Raw genomic sequence first — 17,336 nt, forward strand, 5'->3', positions numbered from 1 at the left:
ACCTGTGTTCTGTGATCTTGTGACATCACCTGTATACTGTGATCTTGTGACATCACCTGTGTACTGTGATCTTGTGGCATCACCTGTATACTGTGATCTTGTGACATCACCTGTGTACTGTGATCTTGTGACATCACCTGTGTACTGTGATCTTGTGGCATCACCTGTATACTGTGATCTTGTGACATCACCTGTATACTGTGATCTTGTGACATCACCTGTGTACTGTGATCTTGTGACATCACCTGTGTACTGTGATCTTGTGACATCACCTGTGTACTGTGATCTTGTGACATCACCTGTGTACTGTGATCTTGTGACATCACCTGTGTACTGTGATCTTGTGGCATCACCTGTGTACTGTGATCTTGTGGCATCACCTGTGTACCGTGATCTTGTGGCATCACCTGTGTACCGTGATCTTGTGACATCACCTGTGTACTGTGATCTTGTGGCATCACCTGTGTACTGTGATCTTGTGACATCACCTGTGTACTGTGATCTTGTGACATCACCTGTGTACTGTGATCTTGTGGCATCACCTGTGTACTGTGATCTTGTGGCATCACCTGTGTACTGTGATCTTGTGGCATCACCTGTGTACTGTGATCTTGTGACATCACCTGTGTACTGTGATCTTGTGGCATCACCTGTGTACTGTGATCTTGTGACATCACCTGTATACTGTGATCTTGTGACATCACCTGTATACTGTGATCTTGTGACATCACCTGTGTACTGTGATCTTGTGGCATCACCTGTGTACTGTGATCTTGTGGCATCACCTGTGTACTGTGATCTTGTGGCATCACCTGTGTACTGTGATCTTGTGACATCACCTGTGTACTGTGATCTTGTGGCATCACCTGTGTACTGTGATCTTGTAGCATCACCTGTGTACTGTGATCTTGTGACATCACCTGTGTACTGTGATCTTGTGGCATCACATGTGTACTGTGATCTTGTGACATCACCTGTGTACTGTGATCTTGTGACATCACCTGTGTACTGTGATCTTGTGGCATCACCTGTGTACTGTGATCTTGTGACATCACCTGTATACTGTGATCTTGTGACATCACCTGTGTACTGTGATCTTGTAGCATCACCTGTGTACTGTGATCTTGTGACATCACCTGTGTACTGTGATCTTGTGACATCACCTGTGTACTGTGATCTTGTGACATCACCTGTGTACTGTGATCTTGTGGCATCACCTGTGTACTGTGATCTTGTGACATCACCTGTGTACTGTGATCTTGTGACATCACCTGTGTACTGTGATCTTGTGACATCACCTGTGTACTGTGATCTTGTGACATCTATAATATTATATATTAGTGTATAATTATACAGGTTTGTAATACAGAGGCCAAGCTAGTATTAGTTCATTATTTTTTAATTCATTTAACAGCCACACTCACAGTAATACATTTAACAGCCACACACAGTAATTACATTTAACAGCCACCCTCACAGCACATTTTACAGCCACACTCACAATAATTACGTTTAACATCCACACCCACAATACTCACATTTTACAGCCACACTCACAATAATTACATTAATTACTTTTGTTTTCTTATTTTAAATTTGATATAAATAATGTCGACAATCTACGTACCTCGGGTATTTTTGTTGTTGCAGAGGGTGAGGATGGTGGAGGGTGTGCCTGGGAGAGTGGAGCTGTGTTGAGCCACCATGACCCCGCCAGGCACCAGGTCACCTTATCTTCAGAGGCTCTAGCTGGCCTCATCTCACCTGCCATCATGACCTCGACGGAGCTGGTGACCTCACCTGGGGAGGTCGGTGCCTCGGTGTCAGGACTTATTCATCACACACCAGTCAAGTCCCGCGATATTGGCATTGATATCGAGGCTATAAGGCTCTCACGCCAGGATAACCCTTACTTACAGGTGAGTGCAGGATATATTAAGACCAGGATAACTACTGCCTGCAGGTATGTAATACCGACATTTAGATACCTTCAGTACAGACTGTTTCACCAGAACTGCAGACATTATAACTTGAGTATAGACACGAATTACAACCCTGGAGACAGCAGTGTGTGTCGACTACTGTCACCAGGATTGTACTTCACCTCCGTATTCGACGGATATCTACAGCGCAGGAGAATCCTTTCGTTAATAAAGATGCCCAAGTGTTGCGCTCGTGTGTGGTATTTATCAAGTGTGTGGAGAACATACCCACGTCAAAGCATGATGTAAAGTTTGTAAGTTCTCTCGTACAGTGTTATATTACATAATTAACTTGGTGGTTGTAGAGGGTTGAGTCTGAGCTCCTGGCCTCGCCTCTTGACTGACCATGACTGGTTCACTCCATCGTGGCTTCGCCTCTTGACTGACCATGACTGGTTCACTCCATCGTGGCCTCGCCTCTTGACTGACCATGACTGGTTCACTCCATCGTGGCCTCGCCTCTTGACTAACCATGACTGGTTCACTCCATCGTGGCCTCGCCTCTTGACTAACCATGACTGGTTCACTCCATCGTGGCCTCGCCTCTTGACTAACCATGACTGGTTCACTCCATCGTGGCCTCGCCTCTTGACTGACCATGACTGGTTCACTCCATCGTGGCCTCGCCTCTTGACTAACCATGACTGGTTCACTCCATCGTGGCCTCGCCTCTTGACTAACCATGACTGGTTCACTCCATCGTGGCCTCGCCTCTTGACTAACCATGACTGGTTCACTCCATCGTGGCCTCGCCTCTTGACTAACCATGACTGGTTCACTCCATCGTGGCCTCGCCTCTTGACTAACCATGACTGGTTCACTCCATCGTGGCCTCGCCTCTTGACTAACCATGACTGGTTCACTCCATCGTGGCCTCGCCTCTTGACTGACCATGACTGGTTCACTCCATGCTGGTCTCGCGGTCTAACAACTGTCTGTGAAGTTTGCCTCAAGCATTTCTTAAGGTTGAAGACCCATTGACTGCCAAGACCCATTGAGTCTGCAGTCTACCTACATTTTAATGGTCAAGTGTACTTCATTTGCTAACACAGTTGAAGTTGATAGTATATACAACATAAACATTGTATGTTCATCCTAGGAATATGCGTCTCTATGTATCCTGAAGGTAGGGTATAAAAAAAATTCTCCAAAATATTAGTGTTTCCGCCAGTATTGTCGACATTTTCTCGATAACTTTGTCAACATTTTTACGGTCACAATTGCCGTATATTTTTACCGCCGCTGGCAGGGTAAAACGTGCTCAGATATTGATGAAAAGTGCAGTATTCTACCACAGATGTTTCTTCACGTCTCCCCTCCCTCCCTGAAGTGCTGTCAGCTCATAACTTATCACTGCTGGCAGTGTAAAGGGCACAGCTCACTGCTGGGAGGTAACCTTTTAAAAGTCTTACTCAGGGTAATGAAAAAAAAGGGCTGCCGTGCGTGCACTCAACTAATTATCACTCCTGAGCACCTGTCCAGCAGTCGTCACTCCTGAGCACCTGTCCAGCAGTCGTCACTCCTGAGCACCTGTCCAGCAGTCGTCACTCCTGAGCACCTGTCCAGCAGTCGTCACTCCTGAGCACCTGTCCAGCAGTCGTCACTCCTGAGCACCTGTCCAGCACTCGTCACTCCTGAGCACCTGTCCAGCACTCGTCACTCCTGAGCACCTGTCCAGCACTCGTCACTCCTGAGCACCTGTCCAGCAGTCGTCACTCCTGAGCACCTGTCCAGCAGTCGTCACTCCTGAGCACCTGTCCAGCACTCGTCACTCCTGAGCACCTGTCCAGCACTCGTCACTCCTGAGCACCTGTCCAGCAGTCGTCACTCCTGAGCACCTGTCCAGCAGTCGTCACTCCTGAGCACCTGTCCAGCAGTCGTCACTCCTGAGCACCTGTCCAGCAGTCGTCACTCCTGAGCACCTGTCCAGCAGTCGTCACTCCTGAGCACCTGTCCAGCACTCGTCACTCCTGAGCACCTGTCCAGCACTCGTCACTCCTGAGCACCTGTCCAGCACTCGTCACTCCTGAGCACCTGTCCAGCAGTCGTCACTCCTGAGCACCTGTTCAGCACTCGTCACTCCTGAGCACCTGTCCAGCAGTCGTCACTCCTGAGCACCTGTCCAGCAGTCGTCACTCCTGAGCACCTGTCCAGCAGTCGTCACTCCTGAGCACCTGTCCAGCAGTCGTCACTCCTGAGCACCTGTCCAGCAGTCGTCACTCCTGAGCACCTGTCCAGCAGTCGTCACTCCTGAGCACCTGTCCAGCAGTCGTCACTCCTGAGCACCTGTCCAGCAGTCGTCACTCCTGAGCACCTGTCCAGCACTCGTCACCTGAGCACCTGTCCAGCACTCGTCACTCCTGAGCACTCGTCACTCCTGACCATCTGTCCAGCACTCGTCACCTGAGCACCTGTCCAGCAGTCGTCACTCCTGAGCACCTGTCCAGCAGTCGTCACTCCTGAGCACCTGTCCAGCACTCGTCACTCCTGAGTACCTGTCCAGCAGTCGTCACTCCTGAGCACCTGTCCAGCACTCGTCACTCCTGAGCACCTGTCCAGCACTCGTCACTCCTGAGCACCTGTCCAGCAGTCGTCACTCCTGAGCACCTGTCCAGCAGTCGTCACTCCTGATCACCTGTCCAGCAGTCGTCACTCCTGAGCACCTGTCCAGCAGTCGTCACTCCTGAGCACCTGTCCAGCAGTCGTCACTCCTGAGCACCTGTCCAGCAGTCGTCACTCCTGAGCACCTGTCCAGCAGTCGTCACTCCTGAGCACCTGTCCAGCAGTCGTCACTCCTGAGCACCTGTCCAGCAGTCGTCACTCCTGAGCACCTGTCCAGCACTCGTCACTCCTGAGCAACTGTCCAGCACTCGTCACTCCTGAGCACCTGTCCAGCAGTCGTCACTCCTGAGCACCTGTCCAGCAGTCGTCACTCCTGAGCACCTGTCCAGCAGTCGTCACTCCTGAGCACCTGTCCAGCACTCGTCACCTGAGCACCTGTCCAGCAGTCGTCACTCCTGAGCACCTGTCCAGCAGTCGTCACTCCTGACCACCTGTCCAGCACTCGTCACTCCTGAGCACCTGTCCAGCAGTCGTCACTCCTGAGCACCTGTCCAGCACTCGTCACTCCTGAGCACCTGTCCAGCACTCGTCACTCCTGAGCACCTGTCCAGCACTCGTCACTCCTGAGCACCTGTCCAGCACTCGTCACTCCTGAGCACCTGTCCAGCACTCGTCACTCCTGAGCACCTGTCCAGCACTCGTCACTCCTGAGCACCTGTCCAGCACTCGTCACTCCATTGCTTCTAACGAATCCTGCGTTGGAGTCAAGCAATCTACATCACTGTCACCGCTATTGTGGAAGCAACCCAGGGAGGAGGCGGGCGTTGAGTGTCTGCCTGCCTGCCTGCCTGCCTGCCTGCCTGCCTGCCTGCCTGCCTGCCTGCCTGCCTGCCTGCCTGCCTGCCTGCCTGCCTGCCTGCCTGCCTGCCTGCCTGCCTTCTATGAAACTGATGCAGCTGGCAATGTTAACATTTTGTGCTGAGACCTGAACCAATTACGTACCTCGGCAATCTTTACATTACCTGCACAGGATGGGTATGGTGTGACTACCTCCCACAGGATGGGTATGGTGTGACTAACTCCCACAGGATGGGTATGGTGTGACTAACTCCCACAGGATGGGTATGATGTGACTACCTCCCACATGATGGGCATGATGTGACTACCTCCCACATGATGGGTATGGGATGCACAATAAGGCGATTAGAATAAAGTTAACCCCATACATCTGGCTGTTCGTGAGAGAGAGAGAGAGAGAGAGAGAGAGAGAGAGAGAGAGAGAGAGAGAGAGTGAGGTTGACATCTGACAGGTGTCAGTAAGTGCCGTGGCGAGCCAGGGGCGACATGTGACGCTCAGAGTGCAATAGAGTACTACCACAATGAATGGTTGTTGCCAGTGCTACCAGCAGGTGTACAGGTGCAGCTGTGTCACCTTCAGGAAAGCATGCGGACGTGTGACTGTCAGAGACAGATGATGCTGGAAAAGAGGGCAGTTTTCTTCCCAGGTGAAATGTGGCTGGACTTTTGAGGATTAAATATTTACAGAGTAACCAGAGCGGTCCAGCCTTGGTTGGTATGGTCGCTCTGTTATGTGTAGGACCTCGTGAGGGTGAATGGTGGTAGCAGGAGGACGTGTGGTGTTAAGCTGGTTCTGTACCACTCAACCTGCCACCACGACCATCTGTGTTACGTTGGTATCTGTTGCAGGAGCAAGTGTCCTGCCACCACGACCATCTGTGTTACGTTGGTATCTGTTGCAGGAGCAAGTGCCCTGCCACCACGATCATCTGCGCTACGTTGGTATCTGTTGCAGGAGCAAGTGTCCTACCAACACGACCATCTACGCTACGTTGGTATCTGTTGCAGGAGCAAGTGTCCTGCCACCACGGCCATCTGTGCTACGTTGGTATCTGTTGCAGGAGCAAGTGTCCTGCCACCACGATCATCTGCGCTACGTTGGTATCTGTTGCAGGAGCAAGTGTCCTGCCACCACGATCATCTGCGCTACGTTGGTATCTGTTGCAGGAAGCTAGTGTCCTGCCACCACGACCATCTGTGCTACGTTGGTATCTGTTGCAGGAGCAAGTGTCCTGCCACCACGACCATCTGTGCTACGTTGGTATCTGTTGCAGGAAGCTAGTGTCCTGCTACCACGACCATCTGTGCTACATTGGTATCTGTTGCAGGAGCAAGTGTCCTGCCACCACGACCATCTGTGCTACATTGGTATCTGTTGCAGGAGCAAGTGTCCTGCCACCACGACCATCTGTGCTACATTGGTATCTGTTGCAGGAGCAAGTGTCCTGCCACCACGACCATCTGTGCTACATTGGTATCTGTTGCAGGAGCAAGTGTCCTGCCACCACGACCATCTGTGCTACATTGGTATCTGTTGCAGGAGCAAGTGTCCTGCCACTAGTGCTCAGTGATATGGTTGACACAGTGGCTATGAGACAAACATCGCTACCCAGCACGACACACTTCGATACTCACCCACCAGCTACTCTTGTTTAATATTTACTACAAAGAAGTAACCAGTAGAGCAGCGAACATATAAGGACCCAGATGCCACTCTCCGGGTAAGCAGGGAATGAATCAAGACCACTCTCCGGGTAAGCAGGGAATAAATCAAGACCACTCTTTATCTTATCGGGAACAAACAGATTACATGGACACATTACACTGAACCATTATATGAGATCACACAGAACCATCAGAACCAGCGTAGTGACTCCAGACCCACGAACAAGTTGGTACACAAACCACGGAATGGGTGGGGGTTCTGAACCCATAACAAGTGTTACTACGATTTCGCGAGTTATGATACATATCTTGTCATAATCCATGTGGTGTGTTCCATGTGCTCACTACACCCGCATGAGCCAAGCAACTTTACTACTCCATATGTTAAACTGAACTTGAAAAGCTGTTAGTGTTTATTGCCTCGAAACTTGAACAGGGGCCAGGAAGTAATGACTGTTGCGAGTTCGTACTGAACACACAGACAGACGGAACACTCCCAGCATAGCTGCGCTCCTGTGGCTACAAATATGTTATGCGCTACGCGCGCACGGTGCGAGGACAACACATAGTCAATGACCGTGGCATTTGAACATGAAGAAAGTGATCAATACTGAGTGACGAGCAGGCGTGCGCCACCACACCGCAACTCCATACACATGTTCAACAAGTTGAAGATTGCTAAGGTAAGACCAAGGTCAGGCCACCTGCTGACTGGCACCTGCTTGCTGCCACCTGCTGACTGGCACCTGCTTGCTGCCACCTGCTGACTGGCACCTGCTGCCAACTGCTGGCTGGCACCTGCTGCCAACTGCTGGCTGGTACCTGCTGCCACCTGCTGGCTGGCACTGGCTGGTACCTGCTGACTGGCATCTGTTGCCACCTGCTGGCTGGCACTTGCTGCCATCTGCTGGCAGCCCTATCGGGCAGGGAAAACTTTTTTCTTCAGTAGAACAGTTTGCAAACCTAACTTGGACGTATATTTCTGATGTTAAGAGAAAGATTAGTGGGTAGTATTTCCACGACAAACATCAGAGGAAGCTGCGGTCCGTCCTGGAGTTTTATCTTGGCACAGCTTGATAATGGAAGCTGCGGTCCGTCCTGGAGTTTTATCTTGGTACAGCTTGATAATGGAAGCTGCGGTCCGTCCTGGAGTTTTATCTTGGTACAGCTTGATAATGGAAGCTGCGGTCCGTCCTGGAGTTTTATCTTGGCACAGCTTGATAATGGAAGCTGCGGTCCGTCCTGGAGTTTTATCTTGGTACAGCTTGATAATGGAAGCTGCGGTCCGTCCTGGAGTTTTATCTAGGTACAGCTTGATAATGGAAGCTGCGGTCCGTCCTGGGGTTTTATCTTGGCACAGCTTGATAATGGAAGCTGCGGTCCGTCCTGGAGTTTTATCTAGGTACAGCTTGATAATGGAAGCTGCGGTCCGTCCTGGGGTTTTATCTAGGCACAGCTTGATAATGGAAGCTGCGGTCCGTCCTGGGGTTTTATCTTGGCACAGCTTGATAATGGAAGCTGCGGTCCGTCCTGGAGTTTTATCTAGGTACAGCTTGATAATGGAAGCTGCAGTTCGTCCTGGAGTTTTATCTAGGTACAGCTTGATAATAGAAGCTGCGGTCCGTCCTGGGGTTTTATCTTGGCACAGCTTGATAATGGAAGCTGCGGTCCGTCCTGGGGTTTTATCTTGGCACAGCTTGATAATAGAAGCTGCGGTCCGTCCTGGGGTTTTATCTTGGCACAGCTTGATAATGGAAGCTGCGGTCCGTCCTGGGGTTTTATCTTGGCACAGCTTGATAATAGAAGCTGCTGTCCGTCCTGGGGTTTTATCTTGGCACAGCTTGATAATGGAAGCTGCGGTCCGTCCTGGGGTTTTATCTTGGCACAGCTTGATAATAGAAGCTGCGGTCCGTCCTGGGGTTTTATCTTGGCACAGCTTGATAATGGAAGCTGCGGTCTGTCCTGGGGTTTTATCTTGGCACAGCTTGATAATAGAAGCTGCGGTCCGTCCTGGGGTTTTATCTTGGCACAGCTTGATAATGGAAGCTAAGATAAGATAAGATTTCGTTCGGATTTTTAACCCCGGAGGGTTAGCCACCCAGGATAACCCAAGAAAGTCAGTGCGTCATCGAGGACTGTCTAACTTATTTCCATTGGGGTCCTTAATCTTGTCCCCCAGGATGCGACCCACACCAGTCCACTAACACCCAGGATGCGACCCACACCAGTCGACTAACACCCAGGTACCTATTTGCTGCTAGGTGAACAGGACAACAGGTGTAAGGAAACGTGTCGAAATGTTTCCACCCGCCGGGAATCGAACCCGGGCCCTCCGTGTGTGTGAAGCGGGAGCTTTAGCCACCAGGCCACTGCGGTCCGTCCTGGAGTTTTATCTTGGCACAGCTTGATAATGGAAGCTGCGGTCCGTCCTGGAGTTTTATCTAGGTACAGCTTGATAATGGAAGCTGCGGTCCGTCCTGGAGTTTTATCTTGGTACAGCTTGATAATGGAAGCTGCGGTCCGCCCTGGAGTTTTATCTAGGTACAGCTTGATAATGGAAGCTGCGGTCCGTCCTGGAGTTTTATCTTGGCACAGCTTGATAATGGAAGCTGCGGTCCGTCCTGGAGTTTTATCTTGGCACAGCTTGATAATGGAAGCTGCGGTCCGTCCTGGAGTTTTATCTTGGTACAGCTTGATAATGGAAGCTGTGTTCCGTCCTGGAGTTTTATCTTGGCAAAGCTTGATAATAGAAGCTGCGGTCCGTCCTGGGGTTTTATCTTGGCACAGCTTGATAATAGAAGCTGCGGTCCGTCCTGGGGTTTTATCTTGGCACAGCTTGATAATGGAAGCTGCGGTTCGTCCTGGAGTTTTATCTTGGCACAGCTTGATAATGGAAGCTGCGGTCCGTCCTGGAGTTTTATCTTGGCACAGCTTGATAATGGAAGCTGCGGTCCGTCCTGGGGTTTTATCTTGGCACAGCTTGATAATGGAAGCTGCGGTCCGTCCTGGAGTTTTATCTTGGCACAGCTTGATAATGGAAGCTGCGGTCCGTCCTGGAGTTTTATCTTGGTACAGCTTGATAATGGAAGCTGCGGTCCGTCCTGGAGTTTTATCTAGGTACAGCTTGATAATGGAAGCTGCGGTCCGTCCTGGAGTTTTATCTTGGTACAGCTTGATAATGGAAGCTGCGGTCCGTCCTGGAGTTTTATCTTGGCACAGCTTGATAATGGAAGCTGCGGTCCGTCCTGGAGTTTTATCTTGGCACAGCTTGATAATAGAAGCTGCGGTCCGTCCTGGGGTTTTATCTTGGCACAGCTTGATAATAGAAGCTGCGGTCCGTCCTGGGGTTTTATCTTGGCACAGCTTGATAATGGAAGCTGCGGTTCGTCCTGGAGTTTTATCTTGGCACAGCTTGATAATGGAAGCTGCGGTCCGTCCTGGAGTTTTATCTTGGCACAGCTTGATAATGGAAGCTGCGGTCCGTCCTGGGGTTTTATCTTGGCACAGCTTGATAATGGAAGCTGCGGTCCGTCCTGGAGTTTTATCTTGGCACAGCTTGATAATGGAAGCTGCGGTCCGTCCTGGAGTTTTATCTTGGTACAGCTTGATAATGGAAGCTGCGGTCCGTCCTGGAGTTTTATCTTGGCACAGCTTGATAATGGAAGCTGCGGTCCGTCCTGGAGTTTTATCTTGGCACAGCTTGATAATGGTCCAGGGAGAGCAGAAACCTTGTCTGACATTTCCTCTCAAATATGCGAATTATTGCAGCTTCAGTACTGTTGTGTTTATTCTTCACTTTATATATATCAAGAGGATGTTGCATATATCAGCACTAACACACACACACACACACACACACACACACACACATATATATATATATATATATATATATATATATATATATATATATATGTGTGTGTGTGTGTGTGTATTGTTTTTGTATTTTTTCAACAATTCGGCCGTCTCCCACCGAGGCAGGGTGACCCAAAAAAGAAAGAAAATCCCCAAAAAGAAAATACTTTCATCATCATTCAACACTTTCACCACACTCGCACATTATCACTGTTTTTGCAGAGGTGCTCAGAACACAACAGTTTAGAAGCATACACATATAAAGATACACAACATATCCCTCCAAACTGCCAATATCCCAAACCCCTCCTTTAAAGTGCAGGCATTGTACTTCCCATTTCCAGGACTCAAGTCCGACTATATGAAAATAACCGGTTTCCCTGAATCCCTTCACTAAATATTACCCTGCTCACACTCCAACAGATCGTCAGGTCCCAAGTATCATTCGTCTCCATTCACTCCTATCTAACACGCTCATGCACGCTTGCTGGAAGTCCAAGCCCCTCGCCCACAAAACCTCCTTTACCCCCTCTCTCCAACCCTTTCGAGGACGACCCCTACCCCGCCTTCCTTCCCCTATAGATTTATATGCTTTCCATGTCATTCTACTTTGATCCATTCTCTCTAAATGACCAAACCACCTCAACAACCCCTCTTCTGCCCTCTGACTAATACTTTTATTAACTCCACACCTTCTCCTAATTTCCACACTCCGAATTTTCTGCATAATATTTACACCACACATTGCCCTTAGACAGGACATCTCCACTGCCTCCGTCTCCTCGCTGCTGCATTTACCACCCAAGCTTCACACCCATATAAGAGTGTTGGTACTACTATACTTTCATACATTCCCTTCTTTGCCTCCATAGATAACGTTTTTTGACTCCACATGTACCTCAACGCACCACTCACCTTTTTTCCCTCATCAATTCTATGATTAACCTCATCCTTCATAAATCCATCCGCCGACACGTCAACTCCCAAGTATCTGAAAACATTCACTTCTTCCATACTCCTCCTCCCCAATTTAATATCCAATTTTTCTTTATCTAAATCATTTGATACCCTCATCACCTTACTCTTTTCTATGTTCACTTTCAACTTTCTACCTTTACACACATTCCCAAACTCATCCACTAACCTTTGCAATTTTTCTTTAGAATCTCCCATAAGCACAGTATCATCAGCAAAAAGTAACTGTGTCAATTCCCATTTTGAATTTGATTTCCCATAATTTAATCCCACCCCTCTCCCGAACACCCTAGCATTTACTTCTTTTACAACCCCATCTATAAATATATTAAACAACCATGGTGACATTACACATCCCTGTCTAAGACCTACTTTTACCGGGAAGTATTCTCCCTCTCTTCTACACACCCTAACCTGAGCCTCACTATCCTCAAAAACTCTTTACAGCATTTAATAACTTACTACCTATTCCATATACTTGCAACATCTGCCACATTGCTCCTCTATCCACTCTATCATATGCCTTTTCTAAATCCATAAATGCAATAAAAACCTCCCCACCTTTATCTAAATACTGTTCACATATATGCTTCAATGTAAACACTTGATCTACACATCCCCTACCCACTCTGAAACCTCCTTGCTCATCCGCAATCCTACCTTCTGTCTTACCTCTAATTCTTTCAATTATAACCCTACTGTACACTTTTCCTGGTATACTCAGTAAACTTATTCCTCTATAATTTTTACCATCTCTTTTGTCCCCTTTCCCTTTATATAAAGGGACTATACATGCTCTCCGCCAATCCCTAGGTACCTTCCCCTCTTTCATACATTTATTAAACAAAAGTACCAACCACTCCAACACTATATCCCCCCTTGCTTTTAACATTTCTGTCATGATCCCATCAGTTCCAGCTGCTTTACCCCCTTTCATTCTACGTAATGCCTCACGTACCTCCCCCACACTTACATTCTGCTCTTCTTCACTCCTAAAAGATGGTATACCTCCCTGGCCAGTGCATGAAATTACTGCCTCTCTTTCTTCCTTAACATTTAAAAGTTCCTCAAAATATTCTCGCCATCTACCTAATACCTCCATCTCTCCATCTACTAACTCCCCTACTCTGTTTTTAACTGACAAATCCATACTTTCCCTAGGCTTTCTTAACTTGTTTAACTCACTCCAAATTTTTTTCTTATTTTCATTAAAATTTCTTGATAGTGCCTCTCTCACTCTATCATCTGCTCTCCTTTTGCACTCTCTCACCACTCTCTTTACCTTTCTTTTACTCTCCATATACTCTGCTCTTCTTATAACACTTCTGCTTTGTAAAAACCTCTCATAAGCTAACTTTTTCTCTTTTATCACACCCTTTACTTCATCATTCCACCAATCACTCCTCTTTCCTCCTGCACCCACCCTCCTATAACCACAAACTTCTGCCCCACATTCTAATACTGCATTTTTAAAACTATTCCAACCCTCTTCAACCCCCCCACTACTCATCTTTGCACTAGCCCACCTTTCTGCCAATAGTCGCTTATATCTCGCCCGAACTTCCTCCTCCCTTAGTTTATACACTTTCACCTCCCTCTTTCTTGTTGCCACCTTCCTCTTTTCCCATCTACCTCTTACTCTAACTGTAGCTACAACTAAATAATGATCCGATATATCAGTTGCCCCTCTATAAACATGTACATCCTGGAACCTACCCATCAACCTTTTATCCACCAATACATAATCTAACAAACTACTTTCATTACGTGCTACATCATACCTTGTATATTTATTTATCCTCTTTTTCATAAAATATGTATTACTTATTACCAAATTTATTTCTACACATAGCTCAATTAAAGGCTCCCCATTTACATTTACCCCTGGCACCCCAAATTTACATTTACCCCTGGCACCCCAAATTTACATTTACCCCTGGCACCCCAAATTTACATTTACCCTTGGCACCCCAAATTTACATTTACCCCTGGCACTACAAATTTACATTTACCCCTGGCACCACAAATTTACATTTACCCCTGGCACTACAAATTTACATTTACCCCTGGCACCCCAAATTTACATTTAACCCTGGCACCACAAATTTACATTTACCCCTGGCACCCCAAATTTACATTTAACCCTGGCACCACAAATTTACATTTACCCCTGGCACCCCAAATTTACATTTAACCCTGGCACCACAAATTTACATTTAACCCTGGCACCCCAAATTTACATTTAACCCTGGCACCACAAATTTACATTTAACCCTGGCACCACAAATTTACATTTACCCCTGGCACTACAAATTTACATTTAACCCTGGCACCACAAATTTACATTTAACCCTGGCACCCCAAATTTACATTTAACCCTGGCACCACAAATTTACATTTAACCCTGGCACCACAAATTTACATTTAACCCTGGCACCACAAATTTACATTTACCCCTGGCACCACAAATTTACATTTACCCCTGGCACCACAAATTTACATTTACCCCTGGCACCACAAATTTACATTTACCCCTGGCACCACAAATTTACATTTACCCCTGGCACCACAAATTTACATTTACCCCTGGCACCACAAATTTACATTTACCCCTGGCACCACAAATTTACATTTACCCCTGGCACCACAAATTTACATTTACCCCTGGCACCACAAATTTACATTTACCCCTGGCACCACAAATTTACATTTACCCCTGGCACCACAAATTTACATTTACCCCTGGCACCACAAATTTACATTTACCCCTGGCACCACAAATTTACATTTACCCCTGGCACCACAAATTTACATTTACCCCTGGCACCACAAATTTACATTTACCCCTGGCACCACAAATTTACCTACTACTCCCTCCATAACATTTTTACATATATTTATTAAAAATAATGTAATACTATAATAAACATTATTACTATTATTATTATTATTATTATTATTATTATTATTATTTTACTAAAGAGCTAAACCCTCATTAAGCGCATGTAATATTTAATAAATTATTTCAGTGGAGGGAGACTTCCAGTCAGTACTTTAATGCTAGTCAAGGGCTCTTGATCCAACCACTTGGATTTACTCCCCTTTTCCTAGGATCAGACCTGATTACCTCCCATTCCCTAGGCGTTGTATCGCCCCCTTACGGGTTTAACTCTTCCTCGGGAATGTGATATTTGAGAGAGATATAGCCTGGAGTTTACCTGGAGAGAGTTCCCGGGGTCAACGCCCCCGCGGCCCGGTCTGTGACCAGGCCTCCTGGTGGATCAGAGCCTGATCAACCAGGCTGTTGCTGCTGGCTGCACGCAAACCAACGTACGAGCCACAGCCCGGCCGATCCGGAACTGACTTTAGGTGCTTGTCCAGTGCCAGCTTGAAGACTGCCAGGGGTCTGTTGGTAATCCCCCTTATGTGTGCTGGGAGGCAGTTGAACAGTCTCGGGCCCCTGACACTTATTGTATGGTCTCTTAACGTGCTAGTGACACCCCTGCTTTTCATTGGGGGGATGGTGCATTGTCTGCCAAGTCTTTTGCTTTCATAGTGAGTGATTTTCGTGTGCAAGTTCGGTACTAGTCCCTCTAGGATTTTCCAGGTGTATATAATCATGTATCTCTCCCTCCTGCGTTCCAGGGAATACAGGTTTAGGAACCTCAAGCGCTCCCAATAATTGAGGTGTTTTATCTCCGTTATGCGCGCCGTGAAAGTTCTCTGTACATTTTCTAGGTCGGCAATTTCACCTGCCTTGAAAGGTGCTGTTAGTGTGCAGCAATATTCCAGCCTAGATAGAACAAGTGACCTGAAGAGTGTCATCATGGGCTTGGCCTCCCTAGTTTTGAAGGTTCTCATTATCCATCCTGTCATTTTTCTAGCAGATGCGATTGATACAATGTTATGATCCTTGAAGGTGAGATCCTCCGACATGATCACTCCCAGGTCTTTGACGTTGGTGTTTCGCTCTATTTTGTGGCCAGAATTTGTTTTGTACTCTGATGAAGATTTAATTTCCTCATGTTTACCATATCTGAGTAATTGAAATTTCTCATCGTTGAACTTCATATTGTTTTCTGCAGCCCACTGAAAGATTTGGTTGATGTCTGCCTGGAGCTTTGCAGTGTCTGCAATGGAAGACACTGTCATGCAGATTCGGGTGTCATCTGCAAAGGAAGACACGGTGCTGTGGCTGACATCCTTGTCTATGTCGGATATAAGGATGAGGAACAAGATGGGAGCGAGTACTGTGCCTTGTGGAATAGAGCTTTTCACCGTAGCTGCCTCGGTCTTTACTCTGTTGACGACTACTCTCTGTGTTCTGTTAGTGAGGAAATTATAGATCCATCGACCGACTTTTCCTGTTATTCCTTTAGCACGCATTTTGTGCGCTATTACGCCATGGTCACACTTGTCGAAGGCTTTTGCAAAGTCTGTATATATTACATCTGCATTCTTTTTTGTCTTCTAGCGCATTTAGGACCTTGTCGTAGTGGTCCAATAGTTGAGACAGACAGGAGCGACCTGTTCTAAACCCATGTTGCCCTGGGTTGTGTAACTGATGGGTTTCTAGATGGGTGGTGATCTTGCTTCTTAGGGCCCTTTCAAAGATTTTTATAATATGGGATGTTAGTGCTATTGGTCTGTAGTTCTTTGCTGTTGCTTTACTGCCACCTTTGTGGAGTGGGGCTATGTCTGTTGTTTTTAGTAACTGTGGGACGACCCCCGTGTCCATGCTCCCTCTCCATAGGATGGAAAAGGCTCGTGATAGGGGCTTCTTGCAGTTCTTGATGAACACAGAGTTCCATGAGTCTGGCCCTGGGGCAGAGTGCATGGGCATGTCATTTATCGCCTGTTCGAAGTCATTTGGCGTCAGGATAACATCGGATAGGCATGTGTTAATCAAATTTTGTGGCTCTCTCATAAAAAATTCATTTTGATCTTCGACTCTCAGTCTGGTTAGCGGCTTGCTAAAAACTGAGTCATATTGGGACTTGAGTAGCTCACTCATTTCCTTGCTGTCATCTGTGTAGGACCCATCTTATTTAAGTAGGGGCCCAATACTGGACGTTGTTCTCGATTTTGATTTGGCATAGAAGAAATACTTTGGGTTTCTTTCGATTTCATTTATGGCTTTTAGTTCTTCCCGCGATTCCTGACTCCTAAAGGATTCTTTTAGCTTAAGTTCGATGCTTGCTATTTCTCTGACCAGTGTCTCCCTACGCATTTCAGATATATTGACCTCTTTTAGCCGCTCTGTTATTCTTTTCCGTCGCCTGTAAAGGGAGCGCCTGTCTCTTTCTGTTTTACATCTACTCCTCCTTTTTCTTAGAGGAATAAGCCTTGTGCATACATCGAGTGCCACCGAGTTAATCTGTTCTAGGCATAAGTTGGGGTCTGTGTTGCTTAGTATATCTTCCCAGCTTATATCGGTTA

The 17,336-nt window shown here is 47.3% G+C and overlaps 1 protein-coding gene across 4 annotated transcripts in view; it reads left to right on the forward strand.

Moving 5' to 3' along the window:
• The window catches only part of LOC138853953 (uncharacterized), an 87,655-nt gene that overhangs the window by 41,892 nt on the left and 28,427 nt on the right, over nucleotides 1-17,336 (forward strand). For all 4 annotated transcript variants that reach the window (XR_011393136.1, XM_070093950.1, XM_070093952.1 and 1 more), the window contains exon 4: nucleotides 1,651-1,919. Coding sequence is in view for 3 of the 4 variants with exons in the window: in XM_070093950.1 (XP_069950051.1) it covers nucleotides 1,651-1,919 (269 nt within the window). In the remaining variant the exon portion in view is untranslated. The remainder of the gene's footprint in view (nucleotides 1-1,650; nucleotides 1,920-17,336) is intronic.

Source organism: Cherax quadricarinatus, chromosome 44 (genome assembly GCF_038502225.1).
Source record: "Cherax quadricarinatus isolate ZL_2023a chromosome 44, ASM3850222v1, whole genome shotgun sequence".
NCBI classification, from domain to species: domain Eukaryota; kingdom Metazoa; phylum Arthropoda; class Malacostraca; order Decapoda; family Parastacidae; genus Cherax; species Cherax quadricarinatus.